The following is a 26,668-nucleotide window of genomic DNA, read 5'->3' on the forward strand; positions in this document are numbered from 1 at the left end:
ATAACATAAATGATTAGTAGTTCTTTTTATAAAATTAAAAAAAAAAAAATTGGTACGTTTTAAATTTTTAAAAGAACTCCAAAACAAGATTATGGCCCAAAATCATTTTTTTTCTAGTTTTTGGGTTCTTGAATTTTTTGTCAAAAACTTTTATTTTTAACTAGGTAAAAAATAAATCAAAATTTTCAGAAATCACCCTGTAGGTGGGAAAACGCCAAAAAGAAGTTTGTGTTGTCTTCACCAGAAGCTCCTGGAGTTGCCCACAATTTTCATGAAAACCCCATAACCAAGACAAGGACCTTCTCTTTATCTATCGCCTTTTACAGTATATAATACTCCAAAACAACAAAATCTTGATCCCCTAGACCCTTCTAGAATTGTCCTTTACCAGTATCCTTTCTCTATATACATCCCTCTCTCACTTGCAGAGTTTCATCAACAACAAGAATTGTCGATCATTTCAATATTTCACTCTCACACACTAAACCAAACCTATTTTTCAGTTAAAAAATGGCTTCATCAGCAACCCACCAAGTGAAAATCCCATTTTCCGGGCATAAGCTGGATAACAAAACCCCATTTTTGGGAGGGAGAATTAGTTTTGCATCACGGAAGAAATGTTACAGCGACAAGGCGGTGAGGCAAAGGTGCAGACCCATGAAAGTAGTGAATGAGAAGGTGGTGGGGATAGATTTGGGGACGACGAATTCAGCGGTGGCAGTAATGGAAGGTGGGAAACCGACAATAGTGACAAATGCGGAGGGGCAAAGAACGACGCCGTCTGTAGTGGCGTATACGAAGAATGGGGATAGATTAGTTGGGCAGATAGCGAAAAGGCAATCGGTGGTGAATCCGGAGAACACTTTCTTCTCAGTGAAGAGGTTTATAGGGAGGAAAATGGCGGAGGTTGATGAAGAGTCGAAACAAGTATCGTATAGAGTAATGAAGGATGAGAATGGGAATGTTAAACTTGAGTGTCCTGCTATTGGTAAACAATTTGCTCCTGAGGAAATTTCGGCTCAGGTATGTATGGCTGTCCCATTTTAATGGTGAATTTATGTACTACGTATAAATTTCACTGCAAAATTGAACTTGGAATTAAGTTTGGCTGACAGATTTATGGTTTTTATCAATTTTGGAGCTGAAACTTAGGTTGATGTTTGGCTGCTTTTGGTTACTCTGTTTTCTTGATTATCTACAAAGTTTGAAATTTTGTTTTAGTGTGTGTTTATTCAAGCATCTCTGCCTTTTGCCTAACCGGCTCTGTTTTAGTTCGTTTAAAAAAGAATGCATTTTTTTGTATATGGCAATTCTTGATTCTAACTTTTTACGTGGCGTATAAAAGACCACAAGATTAAGATTAAAGAGTATGTTGATACATTCTACGTATCCTTTATTTAAGATCACAAGTCTTCCTTTTTAAAAAAAAATAAAAATCGTGTCAAAGTCAAAACCAAACAAATAAATTGAAACGGACGAGTGCTATTTATGAGAAACCATATTTGGTTTGGGCTATTTCTCATTACTTGTAGGCTGGTGATCTTGGTTGTGCAACTGTGACTAACCATAAAATTATGTTGTTTTAAGTTATAACTAATAATGGTGCAGTGCTCCTGTGGACAGCACTGCTAATATGAATGGGGAATCAGTGATGAGTTGAAGCTAGCTATTGTGGGTTTTATTATCTTTCAATCTCTTAGTTAAATTATCTGTGGAATTTGATTTGTTTAACTGAACCATTGAAAGTTGGTATGATTATAAAGTAAGTACGGTTACATATTTGGGATGGATGGAGTCATTAGACATATCCGTATTTACCTGTTTCAATAGTAATTGAATTTGAACCTTCAATGATGCATATTTGAAAACCATCATGCTTCTTTTCTTGTTATTCTAAGGAATTGCTTAATTTTTGATTCTTAGGTCTTGAGAAAGCTTGTTGATGATGCCTCAAAATTCTTGAATGATAAAGTTGCTAAAGCAGTGATTACAGTACCCGCATACTTCAATGACTCCCAGAGAACTGCAACAAAAGATGCAGGTCGCATTGCCGGATTAGATGTTCTCCGCATAATCAATGAACCCACTGCTGCTTCCTTGGCTTATGGATTTGAGAAGAAGAGTAATGAAACCATTCTAGTCTTTGACCTGGGAGGTGGTACTTTTGATGTATCAGGTATGTGAAGACTATTCGAGGCAAGATCTGGCTTCAATCTCAATACTGGCTCTGTGCTTCTTACCTATAGTTTAGATGACTATTGTTATTAACATAAGCATAATAATATAAAAAGGATTTTTACTACATCCTGATCATATGAATCTTGCTTTTCCAGAGTTTTCTTCCTTGGTACTAGGTTTTGGGTTGTATTATAGACTTGAGCATAATTCGATTACCTCTGTGGTGTATGCTGTGTGATCTAAGTGATGATGACAGCTGATACATTACTGTTTTTACTTATGTATTCCATCCTAGAACATCAACAATTTGGAGGGAAGGAAAAACAGTGCTATGAAGGCTCAAGGGTAGAATTCTAACTAAATGTGCCGTTTTATCTACACTAACTCATATGTCAACTTCTATGATGCAGTTCTTGAGGTTGGAGATGGAGTATTTGAGGTACTTTCTACCTCAGGAGACACACACTTAGGAGGTGATGATTTTGATAAGGTATTAAATCATCAGTACCTTTGTTTTGCTCGCATGCATCTTGTTTTTTTTTTCTTGTTTTGGGGCATCTTCTGTACAATGCTTACACTTTTTTCTATCAAACAGAGAATTGTGGACTGGCTTGCTGATACTTTTAGGAAAGAAGAAGGGATAGAGCTTCTAAAAGACAAACAAGCGCTTCAACGTCTTACTGAAGCTGCTGAAAAGGCAAAGATAGAATTGTCATCCTTGACTCAAACTAATATCAGGTATCTCAGTACTATCTGGTTCTTTCTCCTTTTGCTGCCCCTTCCCTTCTGGAAAAAATTGAGGGTGAAACTGCTGCTTCTGCTCTAACAGGCTTTCATTGAATGTACCTTTTCTTTTTGTGCAGTTTGCCATTCATCACTGCTACTGCAGATGGTCCGAAACATATTGACACAACATTTACAAGGGCCAAGTTTGAGGAGTTATGCTCAGACTTATTGGACAGGTACCAATTTTGTCCACAAAATTACCTGTCAATTAGTATGGGGGTGTTGATATGAAAATATAGGTTTCAGCTGTGCAATAGCTTAGATTTTGAGATGATCTTGCTTCTGTAAACTGTTGTAATAGTCCATCTGCATAATCATCTTGTTCCTAAGATTTCACTGTTTGTCCTTCTGACTTGACAACTCCGATTGAATTTGTCTTCACAGGCTTAAGACACCAGTTGAAACTGCCTTAAAGGATGCCAGCCTTTCCTTCAAAGATATAGATGAAGTAGTTCTTGTTGGTGGATCAACACGAATACCAGCTGTTCAAAACCTTGTCCGCAAGATGACTGGTAAAGAGCCTAATGTTTCTGTCAATCCTGATGAAGTGGTTGCTCTTGGAGCTTCAGTTCAGGCTGGTGTCTTGGCTGGAGATATTAGTGACATCGTGTTATTAGATGTAACTCCATTGTCATTTGTGGCTTTCCCCTCTCTCTCTCTCTCTCTCTTCAAATCATCGTCTTAAGATTTCATGCAATAATTAGACTCGTGCAATATTGTGATCCGGTTACATTATTCTCTTTTATATTCTCAGGCTGGTGTCTTGGCTGGAGATGTTAGTGACATCGTGTTATTAGATGTAACTCCATTGTCACTTGGTCTGGAAACTCTGGGTGGAGTTATGACCAAAATCATCCCAAGAAATACAACACTACCAACTTCAAAATCAGAAGTTTTTTCAACTGCAGCAGATGGGCAAACCAGTGTTGAGATTAATGTGCTGCAAGGTGAAAGAGAGTTTGTAAAAGATAACAAGTCTATTGGAAGTTTCCGCCTGGATGGAATCCCTCCAGGTCCCAGGGGAGTTCCCCAGATAGAAGTGAAATTCGACATCGATGCCAATGGTATACTTTCTGTCACGGCTACTGACAAGGGTACAGGAAAGAAGCAGGACATTACCATAACTGGAGCTAGCTTTTGGGGTGTGAGTTAGGCCTAAGACCCAGTGTTGAGATTAATGTGCTGCAAGGTGAAAGAGAGTTTGTAAAAGATAATAAGTCTATTGGAAGGTTCCGCCTAGATGGAATCCCTCCATCTCCCAGGGGTGTTCCCCAGATTGAAGTGAAATTCGACATCGATGCCAATGGTATACTTTCTGTCACGGCTACTGATAAGGGTACAGGAAAGAAGCAGGACATTACCATAACTGGTGCTAGCACTTTGCCCAAAGATGAGGTACACTCAACAAATCTGTTATTTCCCTTGCTGAATAGAGGACATTCTTTTAATAGCACAGCTACCATATTTCAAGTATGTAAGTGTGATTAAATGCCTGACAAGATACAAATTGCATTCCCTGATCTTTCCTCGCACCTTATCAAGTATTGCACAATAGTTTAAGTGGATTCTTAAGTTGCATGTTACGAACTGTGTGAAATATTAATCACAGATGGATTTGTAATTGTGGTTATTATTTAATCCTACGACACATTTCTCACTGATGTTACTTTTAATGAAATGAAATTTCAGGTTGATAGAATGGTTCAAGAAGCTGAGAAGTTTGCTAGAGAGGACAAGGAGAAGAGAGAAGCCATAGACGCAAAGAACCAAGCAGAATCTGTTGTATACCAAACCGAGAAGCAGCTAAAAGAGCTGGGAGATAAGGTGCCTTCTGACGTTAAAGACAAAGTGGAATCCAAACTGAAAGAGCTCAAGGATGCCATTTCCAGTGATTCTACTCAAACCATTAAGGACGCGATGGCTGCATTGAACCAAGAAGTAATGCAGCTGGGACAGTCTCTATACAGCCAGCCAGGTGCTGCTGCTGGTCCTGCCAGTTCTGGTCCTTCTCCTGGTTCTGGTACAACCGGAGCATCTGGTTCCACCGGCAAAGATGATGGAGATGGAGAAGTTATCGATGCAGACTTCAGCGAAAGCAATTAAGAATCCATCAATGTATCAAATTTCTTTTAGCAACAACACCAACGGTAAATATTTCATGTAAATTTATAATGGCAGATGAGAGGATTGTATATGCGTGGCTAGTTTACTGGAAGTGTAACAAAGTTGAATAATAGCTTTTCCAAACCAATCTTGTCAACAAAAGTACTCTCAAATCGAGTAATAGCGAAATCAATTGCCCAGTAATTTCAATAATTGAAGCTAGAATTTTGCATGTTATGAGGAGATTTTTCATTATTGATTCTGAAACTGAAATATTTATTCAAGGACGAAAAAATTTCATTCATCTTCTTATCATAGCTCATTCTGTATAATATGTATTATATTACTAGAAAGAGGAGTGTGAATAGTTCCTCCAATTAGAAATTGGTCACATATTCACAATCATCTTATACTTCAAACAGATATGAAATAAAAGGGACATTAAAGCATAAAACAAAGAAGTTAACAAATACTAGTTAGTTAATCTGACATAAATAAATCATGAAAACCAACATTAATTCATCTAAATCGAAGCAATTTGATGCAAGCTCTTAGAATCTTATTGCCTTTCTCCTTGTGAACATTAAAATTCTCAGTTTTTTCATCATAAACAGGATTATTATCATTTTGATGATGAATTCTGCAATATCCTCCTCCTCCTCTTCCTCCTACAGATGAAGATGAAACTGAAGATGATCTTTTCATTGAAGTACTACTTCTTTCTTTCTCCGTCATGGATTTGTATGATGAAACAGAGCGACTTCTTTCTAAAATAACTCCAAACATCTCTCCATCCCCTTCTTCCCCATTTATAATATTTTCATCATTTTTGTTGCTTTTTTCTTCATGGGGTTGAGATGTTATTGGTGGGGTTTCAGTTATTGAAAGAGAAAGATGATCAGAGAAATCTATAGCTACTGATTTTCTTTTGCTTTTGCTTTTACTGTTGATTCTTGAATATCTATTCATCTTTGTTTTTTTTTTTCTTTCTGCAGAAATGGTACTGTTATTTTTTGCAGTGTGAATGTGGGGTTTAAATTAGCAGTTGGAAAAAAGAATTTGAGTGTTGAAGTTGTCAAAGGGACTAAAGAATAAGAAGGTAAGTCAATCATTGGATGAAAATGTGTGACTGTGATGTGGGCAAACTTGGATGTTTCTTATTGCGTGCTTCAATTTATTCGGAAAAAAACATTAAATTTAAGAAAATGAAAAAAAGAAAATCTTAAATCTTGTGATTTTAAAGTTAGGTAGAATATACTAAAATATTTTTTAATCTTGTTATTAAAAATTTTAAAATTTAAAAGGTTTTTTTTAAAAAATACTTTTTAAAATCAACTAAAAAAAAAGTAAGATATAAATTGTTCTAAGGGAGTACTTTAATTAGGAGGGAAATTATGAGTTCCCTTTCTCTTAGGGTAATATTTTTCTACTCCTTATCACATTCCCACTCACGGTACTCATTGTGTATTGGATAGAAGTATCAAAACGCTCTTAAATTTGGCACAAATTATTAGTTTCATCTCTGAACTATTGACAGCCTTAACAGCACTCATTTACTTGACTAATTGAAACTATATACACTCCCGATCTTGCAACATTAGTGAAATACACCCCTAAAGTACTTTAGTCAAGTTTAAGGGTGTTTTCAACACTTCTCTCGATTTTTATTAAGAACTTCATGCTCCTACAAGGGTTTGAGACCACTTGCTATGATATGTTGCATATCGGAAGCATATCAAGGGTGTATCTAAGTTTAGTTAGTCAAGTAGATGGGTGTTTTTAAGGCTGTTAATAGTTCGAGAATGAAATTAATAATTTGCGTCAAGTGTAGGGGTGTTTTTGATACTTCTCTCAAATATTAAGTTCAATATAATTAGGGGTGTGAATTGAATTTTTCGATTAGATTGTAAAGTTTTGACTTTTCAATTTTTTATTTTAAAAAGGTACAATTCACTTTGAATCAAAACAAGTTTGATTTGGTTCTCTTGTTTATTTGGTTCAAACCTTTTTTGATATAATTATTTGATTATGTCATAAAACAATTAATAGTATAGAGGATTATGTGTCCAAGGCTCCAACATATAAATTGAACACACATAAGGTGTGTCAGCTGAAATTAACGTATGATGAAATGTCTCTTATGATTGGTTAGAATTTGATTTAAAAAAAATAATATTTTAAAGATCTTTCATATTTTATTCACGTATTTACTATGTTATTTTTGTCACTCTTATATAAAGGGAGGTTAGCTGCAGAGGCGGACCTAGGTAGAAGGGTATAGATGCAAGTTCACTCGTTAACTTTGAAAAAATTATATATACATCTCTTGAGATATGAACATGTATTTTCTTACACACCCTAAGATGCCAAAGTAAGTTGGGTGAATTGGTTGAAATGTTTTTTGAATGCGCGACCTCATGGTGCAAAGTAGAGTTGACTACTATTACTCCACAAAGCGTAGAGTTGACTACTATCACTCCACAAAGCAAACATTGCGATCAAAGTCATCTAATTAATATTTATATAAATACTTAGTTTTTATCGTTCTTATGTTTGATAAAATCATTGTAAGAAACACTATGATATGACATACTTTAATTAATGTGTATTAGTCTTTTATGATGCATCCATCATCTTCAACTTTTGAATTCGCCTTTGTTCTGGTCGTATTAGCAACATGGTGGACTTGCTAATAGGAAAATATGGAATTTCATTTTTCCACAATATACAAAATTGAATTGTGTATAAACCTTTTGACTTTTTAGAAATTCTATTTTTTGTAGAGTAAAGTTGTAGGATTATTGTGGACTTACTCCATGCAAGTGTTCTATAGTACTTCAAGGTGTACACATTTGTATTTTACACACACCTTAGACTTTCTTCTCCTTATGCACCAAATTCTTGAATTTCTATTTTGACAATTTAATTTAAAGGAAAGGACTATACACAATATGTCATATTATTTAATATCCCCTCAAATAACCTTTAACTTTATCGTGGTTTCGAGCTCTAAAAAGGAACAACTTGATCTAGTGGAGAATATTTCAACATATGATGAAAATCTAAATTAATTGAACAAGTAGATTTTTGATACCATATACTCCCTCCGTCTCATTTTATGTGAGGTAGTTTGACTCGGCACGGAGTTTAAGAAAGAAAGGAAATTTTTTAAAATTTGTGGTCCAAAATGAATGATAGAAATTTGTGTGGCTGTAAATCATTTCATTAAAGGATAAAATAGATATTTTATAGTTAAATTGTTACTTAATATAGAAATGTGTCATTCTTTTTTAAACTGACTAAAAAGGAAAATAAGTCACATAAATTAAGACAGAGGGAGTAATTATTTTAAAAAATAGTTTTTAGGTAAGTTGATTTGGATAGTGCATATTCAACTAATTTTTAATTGATTGAAAGTTTGTCTTTTGGTGTGTATGATGTGTATATGTATGTGTATAAAATAAGTACAAGAAGTCAACAAATTTAAAGGAGTTTCCACCAAGAGTCTTCATGAAAATTAATTTAATGTCAAAGATAGGTATTAGATGGAGTAATTTCAATGGATATTAAAATTGAGAAAAAGGACAAAAGAGAACAAACAAAGGTATTATTAAACAAACTAACTTATTTAAGAAGGCAAAAGGACAGCAAATGGGTCTGGAAATTACTCATATTATAGTACTATGGTTATGTGGTACAAAGGGATTTCCTTTTGCCCATGTTATATGTTTCTTAGGATCCCTTTGTCTATTCAAATTTATTTTATTTTATTTTTGTAAGAAAATAGTTTATGGTTATATATGAGCGGAATGACACGAGGAATTCTTATACTTGGCTCTGTTAGTTAGTTAGTTAGATCCTCCTACTCATTATTTTTTCAAATGAACACTTACACTCGATGAAACAGTATTTTTGACTTGTTTCTCAAGTAAAATTCTTTTCAATACTCAAAAATTCAAGCTAAATGCACATTCAAATATAATTCAATTTTCAAATATACTCTTTCAACTTTCACATATACACTAATGGGTAGTTGTAGTGATTTTTATTGAGAAATTCCACCACCAAGAGTTTCCACTTGAGGTCAAATATGGGTAGTGGTAGTGATTTTTATTTTATTTTTGTCAAAAAGTCCAATTGATGTCAAAATTGGTAGTTATGATTTTCTAAAAGTTTCATTGATAGATACTGACTTTGAAAAACTGACACAAAACAAAAGTAAAAGAGAAAGAGTCAGTTAATTAAAGGGAAAGAGAACAACAACGTGGGTTGGCAGTGGTATTTTAGGTGACTCAGAGGTGGAATCCGAATTTTTAGTTTATAAATTTTAAATTACTAGTATTATTCTTGATTATTGGATTTTTTATTTTTATAGCTATGCATATCAAATAAGTTTCTATACATGATAAATATAAAATTTAAATCAAAATTATTAAATTCTAACGTATAAAGCCAGCTTCACCCTTGTGTGGTGCTAAGTGTTCTACAATTTTTAATGTTCCTTATGAGTTAGATGTGGCCAATGTGTTAGTTCTTTGTGGGGAATTTAGGTTTTATATTTGGACAAAAACCAGGGTGTTCCAGCCTTTTTGTCTATGATTTGGTAGGGATTTTCTTGTTTTCCATTCAATTTTTGGTATCTATATTGGAGCCCGACTAAATTCGAATTCGCGTCAGAAAGTCTCACATTGGGGCGAAAACGCTCTCTAACAAAGGCGACTCTGTACCTAAGGAGCCTCGAACCCGAGACCTCTTGATTAAGAATGAAGGAGTACTTATCACTCCATCACAACCCTTGTTGGTAATGATAGGATATTTGTTTGTGAGCATTTTGATGTGCCGAACTTTCATTATGTTCCGGCTTGAAGATGAGTCTATTATATAATATTGAATTTACATAATATAAATTTATTTATTTTTATTTATAATATTGAGTTGTTAATTATAAATATGACAACTTCATAAAACTGCATGGTTATACATGTTTCTATATCTAGTTTTTTTTAGGCCAAACACATACACACCCCTCAAATTTGTCCTCATTTTTCATTTTGGCACTCCAACTTAGCCTTGTTTCATTTTAACCCTTAAACTCCATTTTTTATGTACCATTTAAACACTTATACTATTTTTTATGATTTGTTTTTATTTATGTTCTTCAATAGCAATTTCTTATTTTTTAAAAATAGACGTGTGCCTGTTAATTTTCGTAAAAAAATTAAACATTCTCGAACGAACATAAAAATTTTCAAACAATAATATTACTTTTTGATATTTCTCTGTATTTTTACATGAAAATAAATTGACGAAAGTTCTTTGATTTTCTTTCTTAAACATTCAATTAAATTAAATAACACTACTTATTTATTTTTTACGAAAGTTCTTTGATTTTCTTTCTTAAACATTCAATCAAATTAAATAACCCTACTTATTTATTTTTTCTTATCATCTAGGCTATCTAAATTTAATGCAAATACTCACTTTTAATTTTTAATATAAATCAATACGAATAAAAAAACCCATCTTCAAAAAGACTCGACTGACTTTGTTAATAACACTACTAAAAAAAAGACTCTTGTTCATTGCTAATAACACTACTAAACAATGTTACAACTCGACTGACTTTGTTATAAGGTTGTCAGTGATTTTAAAGAAAGAAAATTCGTCGGTTATTTTTCACACAAAAATACATAACACTCTTAAAAATAAATTATTATTTTTAAAAAATATATATTTTTTGTTAACTTTTAATTTTTTAACTAAAATTAACTAATACATGTCAATTTAAAATAAGAAGTTGCCATTGAAAAATATATATAAAAATAAAGAAATCATAAAATAATATTTCGTGTTAAAATGGAACATAAAAAATGGAGTTTAAGGATTAAAATGGAACAAGGCTAAGATAAAGTATCAAAATAAAAAATGTGGACAAGTTAGAAGGGCTATATATGTGTTTGGCCTTTTTTTACTTACTGTGCTGATTTTGTGGAAGTCATAATTTATTTTTATTTAATTTTTAAAATTTCAATCGCAATAATATTTGAAGACGTTTCTTTATTAAAGATTTCATTTTCTCTTTCTTATTTCCCTTTTGAAGAAAGGAAGACCATTTAATTGATTTTTTTATCAATTTCAACGTTAATTTCAAGGTAGAAGAAGGTTGGGGTGTACATGATCGGATTGGTTTGGGTTTTTTAAATATCAAAATTAAATCATTTGAGTAAAAAAATTAAATTTGTAAACCAAATCAAACTAATAAAACTCGGGTTTTTTCGAATTTTTCAACCTTAGGTTGGTTCGGGTTTTTCAAATACCAAACCAAACCATTGTGTCGAATTTTTAAAATTTTAAATCAAACCAAACTAATAAACCTCGAATTTTTCCAGGTTTTTGGATTTTTCCGGTAAAGTATGCAAACAAACATATAATTAACTTGTGCTCCAAATATTTCTTTAGCCCAACCAAAATACAACTATCTAAGCTATTTCTTAAGAAAATAACACAAAATATGAGATGAGTGATGACACTAAAATATTCAATAAAAAATAATTATGAAATCATCATATAAAATAAATATTGCAAAGTCATAATGAAACTGATCATAATTAAAAGTACTAAATCAATGCTAAAATAAATCTAATAAGTATTAGTTACATGAGATTATGTATTTTAAATTAAAACTAAAGAACAAATATTCAATATTATTGTCATTCTTAGTGTTGAATTAATTTATTTTGTTAGCATAGTATTGATTTGATTTCGAATTGAGCTTTATTAGAGTTACTAATATCTATGAACTATAACCTTTATTGAACCATTCAAAATTCTAAGCCTAAAAAAACTTGAAAAAATATGTTAAAAGATAAAAATTATGAAAACATATAAGTAAGATTTAGAATTTACATCAAAGTAAATACTTTTATTATAAAATAAATTTTAAAAATTATATATAAAATGTTGGGTTGGTTTGGTCTCAGGTTGACTTTTTTTAGTTAAAACAAAATCAACTCAAGTATAGTCGGGTTTTTTTTCAATACCAAACCAAATCATTAGTCAGATTTTTTTTCCGATTTGACTCGATTTTCGATTTGATTTTATAGGGCCAGAAGAAGGTATTCATACCATATTTTCTTGGTAATACCCTTTGGTTTGTTTGCTTTCATTCTTCATTTTCAAATTTCAAGGAGAAAGAGGTTACACTTGTGTATTTGTTAAGAATATGGTATATTAGAAATTATTTATAGAATAAATACTGGTGTATTATATGCATTAACATTAGGATGATATAATAAAAGGTACATTGATACCAAGTTTGGTTCTATAATAATTTAAAAAAATAGTATATTATATGATGGCAAATAAATATGATATATGGTATAAGTTGTTATATCAATATTTATTCTATAAAATACTTTCTAATAGATAAACATTGCGTTAAGTGATTTATATCTTTTTTGTTAGATATTATCTTATTTAAACCACAACGAATATCATCTATTATAACACCACAATTCAACAATAAAGAGTGTTTAATAATGGTAAAAATGACACCATTCTCGAATAATACTGCAGATCGTTTATAATATTAAATAATATTTTGGAAAAAATTGTTTATTAAAAAAATTGAAAATAGCATTCAACAATAATATCGTGATTGCGTCATATTTCACTCCTTCAATCTTGAAATTCATATACATTCCTATGACATAATTCTATAAATAGATAGACACAAACAAACTTACAACATGCATAACATCATAATATAATTAATTATTTACAATTTTTTTTTTTAAATTAGCAGAATTTAATTAAGATATTATGGTGACAATGTGGTGTACACTTCAAATCTGATATATTATGCACAACATACATCATAATTTACACCACAAGCTAACCAAGAATTATCAGTTTATTTGTTAAAATAATTTAATTACACCACGTGCATATGATGATTTAACATTGTTATCCTAAAAAAATATTAACATAATAAATGACCAATACAAAACTATAGTTAACTAAATGCATTCATACAATTAATTTATATATAATTTTTTAATTAATTATATTCTGCATGAATGTACATTATAGTGAAAATATGGTGTACGGTTCAATTTGATACAAAATAGATTATTTAAACCAACACATACACCATGAAATAACCAAGAATGTATCAAATTTATAGGTATAATCAAGTTAATTTATACAATTCAATTTATATTTGGTGATAATTTTGATTTGGTTATATGTGCAACCTTTCAATGACCAAGATCCGTAGTAACCCAAGGGCTGTCCAGTCAGCGAATAGAAGATACTCAGCTCCGCACAACATAGGGATTAGCACACTTTCGGGAAGAACATAGAATAGTAGAAGATCCAGCATGCAGAACACGGCGATCATTATAAATTCACGAATTAGAAATGCTGTAATATACTCTTTCATATTGAATTTTCCGTTTTAACAATTATACAAACACTACTGTCATTCAACATACGAATTATTCATCAAAATCAATTTACAAATAATTTATTTTTCATGATTAACAACATCGATTTACATAAAAATCAACAACTCTATTAAAGTTTTAGAATTATACGCACAAGCCTTCATATCACTGTTTTCCTTCCCTCCACATTCTGACGTTCTACGTTGAAATACATAAATCGAAACATTATTTATGTATTTAAACGTTATACAACTTTATGCATAAACAGAAACATTCCTTCCCTCAGGAGGTTAGAACTCTACGTAGTGTCTATTTGTTCAACTTTATACAAGTATTTATTTGTGCACACCCAAAATTGAAGGACATAAATATGAGTTGAGGCCAAATTAAAGGATCTATTCATGTATTTTGTCATCTTAGAAAGAGAGGAAAACAAGTATGTTCAAAGTGGTACTTCTGTGAACAAGAGGCAGAGACAATAAATCAATTGGTTGTACATAGCAGAACTACAAGGCAGCTATGAGATCAATTCATCAATCTCAGACAGAGGCGTATCCAAGATTTCGAGATGATGGATGTAATTTTTTATCTAAGATATAAATTTGATCGACATTTAGGTTCTTAGTACTAAAAAAACGTTAAAATTTTAATATTATAGGGTCCATAATTAATATATATATATGAATTAATTAAAATGCCAAAAGTGCTACCAATAACCACTTAGAGAGGTGTTATATAATTTTAGAAAGGAAAATGAAACAAGATAAATATAAAATTTAAATTTCTAACCTCATGTAGAGAGGTGCACCCAATCATCATCCATTACATGATACTCCGAGTGTGGGTTCACATATCTATATTTCAATAATTTCTTAAAAAAACAACTCTACTATATATGATCTCGGGAGGGGAGCAAGGTTCATGTGAACCCGGTGACCCCCCCCCCCCCCCCCCCCCCCCTCCCCCGCCCCATTGCCATCCCTAACTGTATGAGGACTGCTTGCTCTTGTTCTTTTATAGGTTCTCAATCTGGTAAGTATGAGTTCTTCGTAACGTCTTTCACATTTTCAACGGTCTCCGCTGATGCAGTAGACTGTATAATGGGGTTCTAGCTGGACAATGCCAAAAAGAACCTTTGAAGTTATTGCATGCTGGAACAAAGATGGAAACTGCAAAACTAAGAAAGATGATCCTGAGGAATCATAGATGTACTAGGTAAGATGAACAAGGCTCTAGGTTTTGTAGTTTACCTGCCTCTTTTGGTTTTGATCGGGGTAGATCCTGATATATACGCAGAAAAAGATTCAAACCTTTATTAAGTGAGTGCAAACAATTAAGCAAATTAGACCTTAGTTTATTTGAATACTTGTGCCAGTACAGAGATAAATATGAAACGAAAAGAAACTACTTTGAGCAATGGCAAGAAATGTTTCTTTCATCATACTGATTGGTTCAATTGACAATCTCTATTCCTGTAAAAGGTTTTCCTGCATGGAGTTGAAGAGCAACGTCTCCAACAACCTGTAATTTAACAATTACTCTCATATTACAAGTTCGATTTCAACATGTCCAACAAATAATAAACTAGCCTGAATTGAGTAAAATATATATATAAAAAAACTTAGGGACTTACCTTGGCCATGCCTCTATAAGACAATTTTGTCACACCAGCAACATGGGGTGTGATTATAACATCTGGAAATTTGAGGATAGCATCATCAGGATCAAATGGTTCAGTCCAAGCCACATCAATTCCTAAACCTCCTAAATGTCCCGATTTGAGATGAGTTAAAACAGCATCATAATCCAACAGACCACCTCGAGAGATATTAATCAGAATGGCACCCTGCACCAAACAAGAGCATGCAAACTTTCATGAGATATAAAAAGATGGGTAACCCATTGTTTACCCATCTTCAACACACCCGTCATAACCCGCCTATTTATTTATTCAACACATTTTTAACCCACATAGCCCATTTGCCACCCTTTATATTCTCCACTGATTTCCCCCATGGAGGAATAGAATTTAACACGGTTCCAAACTTCCCCCTGACCCCCCAAGTTTCTGGAAGGAGATTTCCACTTGAAGACAAACCTTTCTCATGACAGATATAAAATCGTTGTTCACGATGCCAATCTGCAAGTGAGCAGCATATTTTTAGGTAAGCTTGGCAAAATATATTGATCATCAGAAAGCACAAGATTTCCTGACCAGCCAGAGAGAAAGAGCAGTCTTACAGTTTCACTGTTCATAGCTAAGCAACATACAACAATATCAGCTTTGCTTGCAAACTTCAAGATATCAGCATGGTTTCCCCTCTCGTCGACCAGGTCAGAGTAGCCACCATTCTCAACAGACGGTGCTGGAAACATAGATACGCGGTTCCTATCAATATTTAGAAATGAATGAAATTCACAAAGTTTTCTTACCTTCGGATTTGCTCGAGTCCTGTGCAAGCCTGCCCCAACTTCGTTTCGTAGCAAGTATTTTCACGTCAAATGGACGCAGACGCTTTGCCAAATGTATCCCGATATTTCCAAACCCCAGGATAAACACCTATATGATAATGCAGAAATTGTCTAAGACATAAAAAAAAGTGTGATTCTTACACAAGTTTGATGGTCTGTAAATTCGTCCAGACCTAGTCATCGACAATATCCAAGCTCGCAACAATGCCATTAAAGTCTTTTCATTTGTGATATCTATTAGAACTACTCCACTTGATATTAGCAAATTTGAATGTGCACTGTGTGTTTAGTCCCATTAAAAGAATGAAGGTGAAGTTGGAATTAGACAGGATAATGGTACATTTGCAAACAATTCAGATATAAGTCCACTCTTCCTGAGAAAATGACATGATAGATGAAGAAGTAACCCATAAAATCAATATATGATGATCAAAATGGAGGCGCATTACAAGAGTGACATGTAAAAGGAAGATACCTAACAACGCGAAAGGCAAGTTCTATATATAGAATGGTTGGATGGTATGTAGGAATGAATGTTGACCCCTCTAAAGCCCAACATATCTAAGATGTATTCATACCATAGGACTGAATGATGAGCCCTTTAAAGCCCAACATATCTGTAAGATGTATTCATAGGAGGAGATTTCAATGGACAATGGACACATCAGATCAACCCCGAGGGGCTATGACGATGTGCAAGGAGGTTTTGGTTTCAAGTACAAGAATGAAGGAGGAGTCTCGCTTTTGGATTTCACCAAGAGCGCTTGGGTTAGAGGTAGTCAATTCGAGTTTCTCAAAGGAGGAGGAACACTTGGTAACTTTTTATAGAACGGTGCTAAGACACAGATAATTATTTGCTCCTTAGGAAGGATGATGAACGTCTATGTTAAAACTGTAAGGTTTTTCTAAGTGAGAATCTTACAACCCAACATAAGCTCTTGAAGATGGATTTGGAGATCAAGAGACAGAGGAAGAAGTGGGTTGTGGGTGACCACCTAGGATCAAATGGGGTAGCTTGACTATGGTCAGTGCCCAAGAGATGGAGGAGAAGTTGATTGCTACAGAGGCTTAGGGGAGTAGTGGGGATGCGACAGTATGTGGGATAGGAGTGTTAGTTGCATTAGGAAGGCAGCTAGAGAGGTGTTCGGGGTCTAGAGAAATAGATTAGGTGGGCATCGAGGGGACAAATGGTGGAATGGAGAAGTCCAAGGGAAGGTGAAGGCAAAAAAAGTGGTGTATGCGAAGTTGGGGGAGAGTAAGGACGGAGGAAAAGCGGACATATAAGAAAAGGTATAAGATGGCGAGGAAGGAGCCAAAGTTAGCAATTTCGACTACAAAAAAGGCAACATTTGAATGCTTATATGTAGAATAAGAGGGCAAAGGGAGATAATAAGTTGTACGAGCTAGCGAAGGCGGGAGAGGGGAGGGACCATGACCTGGATCAAGTTCAGTACATCAAGCCGGGGCGGAGCTACATGGAGCCCAGTAGCAGCCTAATAGACACTTGTACTAGCACCGATTTGTCATCCCGGCCCCTCAACTTCACAAAGTTTCATCCAAATACATGAACTGGCTCAAAACCTACATTTCAAACCCCTTTGACCTGCATGTCTCTTAATTGCCCTACCAGTGTTGTACAAGCCGCACTTAAGCCCTAAAGCGAGGCTCAAAACATGTTAAGCGCTCCGTCTCAATTAATGTGCAGTTCAGCATCATCATCAAGGTTCTAAGGCATACTTTTCCTTGTCAATGAGCCTCTTCTAAAGAGGCGACACTAAACAATTGATATTTCACTTTATCATAAAAAAAAAATCAATTTCTTTGTTCATATATTTGTCATTCATGCTTATAATTATTAGCCTTGGACTAAATATATATATTTGTACATATTTTTTCCCTTTGCGCCTTTTTTCATTAAAGCCTATCTCCTCCTTCTCCAACACTACTATGCAAAAAAAGTCATAAACCATTTTCTTCCTCAATTTCTGAGCAGAGACATTACTCCTCCCCCTCCACTATTCTCATTTCTTTCTCTTTTTTGACAAGGAAAGACAAATTTCATATTCTCATTTCTTTCTCTTCCACCCATCCCTATCGTAGACCACTGCCCATCTCCACCGATAAAGTTTTGTTAATAAATAAAACAACTATTATCTTTTTCCCCAAGTACCCAATGTGTATATACTTGTATCCTAAAAAAGGATACAATACCCCTATGCTCTTTTTTTTTGAAAATGGTAACGATGTATTATATCACAAAAGTACATGGGTTGTACTCAAACCTTATATACAGATGCACTCTAGACACTCCTACTCTATTTCTATATTGAGTCTAAAACATCAACTATAGAGGCAGTGTCATTTGAGTATAATTGATTACACCAAAAACATAACAACAAAATGCAATTTAGTTTAACATCCCGCACACTATTTTCTATGCCTTCAAAACATCTGGAATTCCTTTCTTTCCAGATTGCCCACCATATTGAAGCAGGGATAATTCTCCATCTAGTTCTGTCTTTTGCAAGGGCACCTGCCTCCTCCCAGCTGTACAAGGCCTCAGTAACTCTCCTAGGCATAGTCCAGGATATGCCTTTAAGGCTCAAGAAAATCCTCCAAAGCTGCCGGGTGTATTTGCAGTGTAGAAATAGATGGTTTACAGTTTCTAAGGTTTCCCCACATAGGAAACACCTAGAGCATAAGGTTATCCCCCTTTTCATTACATTATCCTGAGTCAGGGCAGCTTCCTTAGCTAGCAGCCAAATAAAGCATGAGACTTTGTGTGGGATTCTACACTTCCATACTTGTTTCCAAGGCCAGATGGGACTCTGCTGGCTTGATTCATCCATCAGCCTGTAAGCTGAATGCACTTTGAACTCTCCTCTATTGTTGCCTTTCCACCAAAGCATATCCTCATATGCCTGAAGTCCAGTAAAATGTCCAACCAAGTTGAGGAATTCTGCCAACCTCATCACTTCCCAGTCATTTGGTTCTCTCCTGAAGATGAAATTCCACCCTTGTGGTGTCCATAGTTCTGCAATAGTTCTTTGTTGGAACATTGCCAGATTGTAAATATCAGGGAAAAGAGTTTCCAGGTTACCTTTCTCATGCCATTCATCCTTCCAGAATTTGATTTTGTTCCCATTCCCCACTTTCATCTTGAATTTGGGTTTAACTTCCTCCCATAATGCTCTTATGGATCTCCATAAACTGATCCCATAAGGTGTGGTCACAATCTTAGTCATCCAACTATCTTGATTCTCATATTTGGCACCTATCACTCTTCTCCAAAGTGTTTGGTTTTCATTTGAGTATTTCCACAACCACTTCATTAAGAGTGCTTTGCCATGTAGCTCCATATTCTTTATTCCCAGACCACCATTCTTCTTTCCAGTTGTCACTGCATTCCATTTTACTAGATGAAAACCTCTATTCTCTTTGTTTCCTTGCCACAAGAACTTCCTTCTTATGCTGTCTAGTCTTTTAGTGATCCCTGGTGGGATGGGAAATAGAGACAGCATGTAAGTTGGGAGAGCATCTAGGACTGAGTTTATGAGGGTCAGTCTACCCCCTCTTGACAAGTACTGAGTTTTCCATCTGGCCAGCTTCTTCTCACACTTCTCTATCACACCATTCCAAATTTCTAAGGACTTGGATTTTGCTCCCAATGGCATACCCAAATATGTTGTAGGTAGAGTACCTACTTCACCCCCTAGAATTGAAGCTAACAAGTCTATGTTGTTGACCTCATTGATAGTATACATAGAACTTTTAATCCAGTTAATGTGCAACCCGGATACCCCTTCAAACAGCACCAGGATCACCCTTAAGTATTTCAGTTGGTCTTCCTCAGCTCCACAAAAAATCAATGTATCATCTGCATACTGAAGATGTGTCACCTCCAAGCTTTCTGTATTTTCTCTAGCCACATCAAAACCTTTTATCCATCCTCTCATATTTGCTGTCTTGAGCATATTATTCAGCCCCTCCATAGTAATTAAGAACAAGAAAGGGGACAATGGATCACCCTGCCTGAGTCCTCTTTGAGTTTGAAAAAACCCTGCAGGGGACCCATTAATCAGAACAGAGAAGCTAACTGTAGAAATGCAAAAGCTAATCCAGTTCAACCATTTTTGTCCAAATCCCATCATCTCTAAAATCTTCAGAAGGTACTTCCAATTCACATGATCATATGCTTTTTCTATGTCCAGCTTGCATAGAATGCCAGGTTTCTTCTGCTTAATCCTGGAATCTACAGCTTCATTAGCAATCAACACTGCATCCATAATTTGTCTCCCTTTTATAAAAGCCATTTGCTGTGAGTCCACCAGTTTGTCTATCACAACTTTCAACCTTTCTGTGAGAACTTTGGAGAGTATTTTGTAAATGCTCCCTATGAGGCTAATTGGTCTGTAGTCCCTTAACTTGTTGGCTCCTTTTTTCTTTGGAATGAGTGCGATGAAGGTAGCGTTGAAACTCTTCTCGAAGACTTCTTGCTCATAAAAGTTTTGAAATGTGTCCATGATGTCTTTCTTCAGTACATCCCAACACTTGATGAAGAAACCCATTGTGTACCCATCTGGACCAGGAGCCTTATCGGCTGCACATAGCTTTAGGCAATTTAGAACTTCATTCTCCTCAAATCTGCCTTGCAGGGACAGTTTTTCCTCTTCAGTCAACATTGGACATTCAGCATTATTATAAGGTCTCCATTGATGTGTTTCTCTATACAGGTTCTTATAATATGCTATTATCTCCCCTTCAATTCTGCTTTTCTCTTGAGTAACCTCTCCTTGTATCATGAGTTGATCTATATTGTTATATCTCCTGTGAGCATTTGCCATTTTGTGGAAGAATTTGGTGTTCTTGTCTCCCTCCTTCAACCATAGTACTCTTGATTTCTGTCTCCATGAAACTTCCTCTTTCTTGACTAGCTCTTCATACTCAAGTAAGACTGCAGCCTTTTTTGTCGTTTCCTCCACAGTGAGAGTTCTTATTTCCCTTTCTGTATCCAATTCTGCTAACTGCTCTAACAATCTCCTTCTTTGACTGCCCAGATTTCCACCCTCTTCTTGTTTCCATTCCTTTAGCTTAAGTTTCAGTGCTTTAAGTTTGCATGCCAAAACATAATCAGGTCTTCCTGGGTAACTGAAGGAGCTCCTCCACTCTCTAACTCTATCCACAAATCCTTCTGACTGCAGCCACCAATTTTCAAACTTGAAGTAGCTTTTATTCCTCTCCCAGCAACCAGTAATCAACGCTATTGGTATATGATCTAAGCCCAGCCTTTGAAGAGGAATCTGTTTCAAATTGTTGAAGGTATCATCCCATTCTTTAGAAATCATGATTCTATCAATTCTGGAGGCTGCCTCCTGTTGATCTCCCTTAAACCATGTGTATGCAGCATCTTCTAATTGCATGTCAACTAATTCCATGTCCTCTATGAAATCGGAAAACTCTCTCATTCCCTTAGTTCTTCTGTTGCAGTTCTTCTTCTCAGATATGTACCTAGATACATTGAAGTCCCCACACATTGCCCAGGGTCCCTCCATCAACCCCCTTACTGAGCTCAATTCTTCCCATACAGGTCTCCTTTCCTTGTAACAATTAGGAGCGTACACTCCAGATATATGGCAGCTAAAATTCTGGGTTTGTGATTCAAATTTACAAGTAATAGTGTAAGAACCACTTTCCAAGACCTCCCCCATACCCCTATGCTCTTTTTTGATAAGGAAAAACAAATTTCATACTCATTTCTTTCTCTTCCACCCATCCCTATCGTAGACCACTGCCCATCTCCACTGATAAAGTTTTGTTAATAAATAAAATAACTATTATCTTTTTCCCCAAGTGCCCAATGTGTATATACTTGTATCCTAAAAAAGGATACAATACCCCTATGCAATAAAATGGAAAATAGAAGAAAAGAAACGGATACCATATAGGTACTTACTCCTAGGAGTATCCTGGGTGTTTTGTACCAGCACTGCAGCAATTAATCTAAGTAATTTAAATTAGAATCCCCACTTCATAATTTTACACAAAATACACACCATTTACCTTACCAATTAAGGTAATTAATTGTCAAGTAAACATGTTTGATGAAGCATTTGTAGCTCAGCCAACAGTTGCAGGATTAAAAAGTGAAACTCACCGTTTTCCCTTGCAGGTTGTCACCAGTTGGCTCCCCTAGCTTTTTCTGCTCCACAGAAATTTTCATTTGATTCTGCAACATTTGGGGGATGCCAAGTTAAAAAGGGAAACAACATAGCTTACATGAGAACAAAAGATACTCTTCAGTAAACCTATACATTTAGCTATCGGCATATACTTTCACTTCTAGAACCACAAAGATAAAGTAGCAACGGGATTCCCAGAAGTAGAAGTAAGTACTCAACACCCCTCTTTATTTGACCACTCGGTCCAAATCACTTTAGATTTCGTTGAGATTCTAGGCTCTCGTATCCACTCCAGTGAAGTCATTAACATTAGAAATATAAACAACTTTCAAGCAGACAAGTACTGAAACAGACTGCAAAACCAGATGCATTAATTATTCTTACAAAATAGTGATATATATCCCAAATCTATCAACTTTATGAAGAACGGAAGTACAATATGTTCTATGTGTTATCCTCAAAGAGTTCAGAAGAAGTAAAGCCTTGAATTATAAGATTAGAGTCAAACCAACTTGCTTACGCAGGAGGCCCAAGATGAGATATATGGCCATTTCAGCACATGAAGCAGCATTTCCAGTTGCACCACCTGGGATTTTGGCGACCTTAATGCCATGCTTTGTGGCAGCATTAATGTCAACACCTTTAGACAACAACATTATAAAGTATTTAGGCAATTGGAAACTTTAAAATGGCTGATTAACAATGAATCCAGCTACCAAAGAAATAATATCAAGATAAAGGAGAACAAAACAAAACAAAAGGCATAAGGCAAGGAGACAAACAGAAAAAGAATCAATTTGACCTTCTAACCCAACTCCAAATTGCATTATGAGCTTCATCCTCTTTGCACGGGAGAGAACATCAGAGTTCATACGGAAGCTTTTAACCACACAAATTTCATAGTCACCAATCACAGCAGGCACACTTTCAAGTGGAACATCATCAACCTACAACGGAGGCATATATCATCATTCAAGATTTGATTATCACTTGTAATTTGGACCCTTTTTAGAAGATAGTGCAAGAAGGTACTGACAGATACCACTCAAAAAATTGAATAGCAGAATTAAAGAGTTTTACCTTTTCTAGGAGTTAATTTTTAGCTGTACGTTAGGAAAAATAACTGCGAATCAAATATTGAAATGGTAAAGAAGATTAAGAAGTTAGATTTAAATATTGCAAGTTTATAATTAGGTAGCATGTTTACCATGCAAACAGTGCACAAGTACAATTAGCAGCTCTTAGTATACTCAGTAAAGTAACAAACAGACCTCTAGACAATTAGTTTCTCTGTTTATGTTTTTGCTTTTTTTTTTATTTGATAACTGAGTAGTAGTTTTATCAGTACAGCCTGTAGATGTATTATTGTTACTCTATTTGATTTAGTGTACGTACAGTCATTTACTAATCCTCCCAAAATGAAGCCTATAATCTACACAAACTGACATATGCTTGTCACCTAAGAAATACAAATGAAATAAAAAGGAATAGTCAACCTTGAACAAAGAATTTCAATTCTTTCTAAGGTTTTACGATCATCTCTCTCCAAACTGTCCAATTATTACACAGGTGATTTATCTTTCATATGTAAATTTCCTTGCTTCAATGCTTGTAAAAAGTCTTGTTTCTTGACCCTTTGTTTGTCCCATTTGTCCTGTGTAGGCACTTCAAGTGAAAAACATAACCATTTTTGTTTCCCTTTGAAATGATGGTATATAACAACTTCTGTTGTGGCTCAAGTTTCCTTTATTTGCTGTCAAATGTTTCCACTCATATCAAATTAATTGTCTGCATCTTTAACGAGTTGTATGAAAATAGCATTTACTTTTTCTTTAGAGGAAACTCTTAATGCAAATTACAACACAACAATACATGGACCTCTTGCCAGCCCTACGTATATCAACAAGATAAAGGCGGTATACATTTTACATAGGAAATACTAGAGAATACACATTTTTCAACTCTGTTTTTTGAATGATATGAAGTCAAATAAATAAATTCATCTTTGACAAGAGAATGCAATGACTACCCCTAAAATAAGGGCTCACTTTTCATGTATTCTGATTGTGCATATGATTATCAAACGTCTACCTCGCTCCAGATAGCAATATCAAAATTTCTTTAGAAATCGAAAAAAATAGGCAAACCAAAAAAGTCAGAAACCATGTAGAAACTTCAATTATGCAATTATGTTTTAATCATTCATCAAGATCCTCTGTTGCTTTATGAACTTCATCACTATTATGTAAACAAGTTTATAAATCAACCTGCCTTTATTTATTTCCCTATGGATGCCAGAAGAACATATATGATTGAACAACTTTGAAATGGAGCCAATATTAAGTCTCGTGCAACGAAGAAATACAGCCCTTCCTATCTGATAGAAAAGGATCCCATGATCTTGAACTGATCTTACCTGAGATCGCAAATCCCAAGTTTGTCTATGGAGAGCGGATCTAATAGTATTAGTGTCTATAATTGATTTCTTCTGTGTAATACTAATCGATAGGACATCACTGGTAAGTGCTACAAGAACTCATGCATTGGTCCCCGAAACCGTTAGTATGGGACATTTTCTTTTCCAAGTGAAATCCCCTAGTATATGAAAGCCTCAAAAAGTTCTTTCATTGTTGTGGAATAAGAAGCAGTAAAAGAAAGAAAGTAACACCTGAACAAATGGATAGCCTTGCAAATATTCTCTTGTATAATTGTGAGAATCAGGAAAGTGAGGCCCACAAAAAAGAACACGGGTAACGTGACTGCACCTATTATCACTCATTTTCTGAAATGTGTTTGCACCTAAATGAATAAGAAAATGCAAATATAGACATCAGTAATGTACCTTTATTACACCTGACAGTGAGTATTATACATATTGTTAGAGAAAACACATTATCATCATGGCTGCATATTGCAAAAATCTCCCTCTCCCAGCACTAGGTGGGATGTGGACAAAGAGGAGAGGGTAAAAATCCCTTCAAAGTATGTAATGTTATACCAGCAGGGGCTGACCCATGTTGAGCGAAGGGGTGTCACTAGACACAGAGGCGTATCTAGGGGGGGTCACCAGGTTCATGTGAACCCATGGTCCTCTCCCGAGATCATATATAGTAGTGTTATATTTTTAAAAAAATATTGAAATATAGATGTGTGAACCCACACTTATAGTATCACATAAGGCAATCATGACTGGGTGCACCTCTCTCCGCGAGGTTAGAAATTTGAATTTTATATTTATCTTATATTATTTTTCTTCCTAAAATTAACACTTCTCTAAGTGGTAATTGCTATATATATATATATATAAAGAATTAATTTTAGACCTATAATTTTAAAATTTTAACGGTACTAAAAACCTAAATGTCGAATCGATCAAATTTATATCATAAATCAACCTTTTTATAACAGTGCACCCATCATCTCAAAATCTTGGATATGCCTCTGACTAGACACGCTTTGTCAGAAAATTTTACTGTATATCATATCTATGCATAAAGTGATATATTGAACGAAATGACACTGTTTGACAATGGATGTCTCTTGGAGTTCGAACCTCAACCTAAGCATAGTTTTGGGAAATATAAAATCTATTGCTTAAAATTATGGTTAAGTAACATTGAACCTTAGATATCTTCTAGCTTTAACACCAAACTAAACCAATGAGTCAACGATATGTCTTACGTATATATATATAATATGATATTGGATCAACCAAACACATGAGAACAATTGAACATAAAAATAAATTTAAGAAAAAAGAAAGATTGTGAATTTGTGGATTACCAGCTTGAGCTAAGGAACAGAACCAATGGCGTTGATGTTGGTGATGAAGATAAGTGTTCTCCAGAACGTTGCAAGTGATGAGTGTTTTTGTGTTAGAAACCCAAGTTTTGCAGAGAAGTAATGCAGAGGTGCTCTTACTGTACATCTATGGTGAGATGAAATCAGATTTAACTTAGGTTTTGTCAGACTAAGATTTGAAAAATGCAATTCGGGAAACGGATCCCATCCAGTTAAATTAGCTCCAGTAATGTCCGGTGATAGCTTTAGATGATGCCACCTAGACAAAATGAAATCTAAAGGCTAGAAATTATTGCTTCTAAAATTAAATTTCACACCGTTAATTTTCTGTTCTCCACTGTTTGGTACAAACTAAAATTGCACAAGTGTCAATTTAATTAAAAATGTATTTATTTTTTTTCATTTTAAGTTTTTTTCTTTATTTCTGTCTCGTACTTTTTGATTTATTTAAATTTTGATTTCATCTTCCATCCTCCACTTTCAAGTGATCCATCCCTCAATTTTCTTTTTTTTTCTTCACCTCCCACCCTCACCCCTCTCCCCACTGAACCCTCTCCCATTTTTTTTCTTTTCTTTTTCTTCTTCTTCTCCAGTCAAATTCTTTATTTTAGTGATTTTCTATAAAAAAGAATTCATACTATTTTCTAAAATTTATTGAATTATTGATAACAAAACTAATTATTTTTCTAAGAAAATTTAAAA

At 34.5% G+C, this 26,668-nt stretch overlaps 2 protein-coding genes across 2 annotated transcripts; one reads left to right on the forward strand and one right to left on the reverse strand.

Moving 5' to 3' along the window:
- Positions 1–226: 226 nt before the first annotated feature.
- On the forward strand, positions 227–5,269 carry LOC102600309 (stromal 70 kDa heat shock-related protein, chloroplastic-like). Its single transcript, XM_006361313.2, has 9 exons — positions 227–1,023; positions 1,924–2,176; positions 2,589–2,668; positions 2,774–2,916; positions 3,042–3,140; positions 3,349–3,538; positions 3,719–3,895; positions 4,138–4,359; positions 4,654–5,269. The coding sequence occupies exons 1-9, from the start codon at positions 511–513 to the stop codon at positions 5,065–5,067; spliced, it is 2,091 nt and encodes a 696-aa protein (XP_006361375.1). The 5' UTR covers positions 227–510; the 3' UTR covers positions 5,068–5,269.
- A 9,534-nt stretch (positions 5,270–14,803) lies between these two features.
- LOC102600639 (D-3-phosphoglycerate dehydrogenase-like) lies at positions 14,804–26,163 on the reverse strand. The gene is made up of 10 exons (XM_006361314.2): positions 25,949–26,163; positions 24,834–24,964; positions 22,968–23,112; positions 22,678–22,805; positions 22,141–22,212; positions 15,948–16,074; positions 15,756–15,880; positions 15,613–15,654; positions 15,148–15,360; positions 14,804–15,035 (listed from the first exon to the last, which is right to left on the reverse strand). Exons 1-10 carry the CDS (start codon positions 26,091–26,093, stop codon positions 14,967–14,969), a joined length of 1,197 nt encoding a protein of 398 aa, XP_006361376.1. The 5' UTR covers positions 26,094–26,163; the 3' UTR covers positions 14,804–14,966.
- Between the last annotated feature and the right edge of the window lie 505 nt (positions 26,164–26,668).

Source organism: Solanum tuberosum, unplaced genomic scaffold (genome assembly GCF_000226075.1).
Source record: "Solanum tuberosum cultivar DM 1-3 516 R44 unplaced genomic scaffold, SolTub_3.0 scf00353, whole genome shotgun sequence".
Classification (NCBI taxonomy): Eukaryota; Viridiplantae; Streptophyta; class Magnoliopsida; order Solanales; family Solanaceae; genus Solanum; species Solanum tuberosum.

Bases quoted from the DNA above. Each gene is read 5' to 3' on its own strand.
- LOC102600309 (XM_006361313.2), top strand. From the start codon at position 511: ATGGCTTCATCAGCAACCCACCAAGTGAAAATCCCATTTTCCGGGCAT. The intron at 1,024-1,923 runs GTATGTATGGCT...TTTGATTCTTAG, and splicing joins CTGAGGAAATTTCGGCTCAG to GTCTTGAGAAAGCTTGTTGA. The intron at 3,539-3,718 runs GCTGGTGTCTTG...TTATATTCTCAG, and splicing joins CTCTTGGAGCTTCAGTTCAG to GCTGGTGTCTTGGCTGGAGA.
- LOC102600639 (XM_006361314.2), bottom strand. From the start codon at position 26,093: ATGTACAGTAAGAGCACCTCTGCATTACTTCTCTGCAAAACTTGGGTT. The intron at 15,655-15,755 runs GTAAGACTGCTC...GCTCACTTGCAG, and splicing joins TAGCTATGAACAGTGAAACT to ATTGGCATCGTGAACAACGA. The intron at 15,361-15,612 runs GTTTGTCTTCAA...TGTTTGGTGCAG, and splicing joins TTATATCTGTCATGAGAAAG to GGTGCCATTCTGATTAATAT.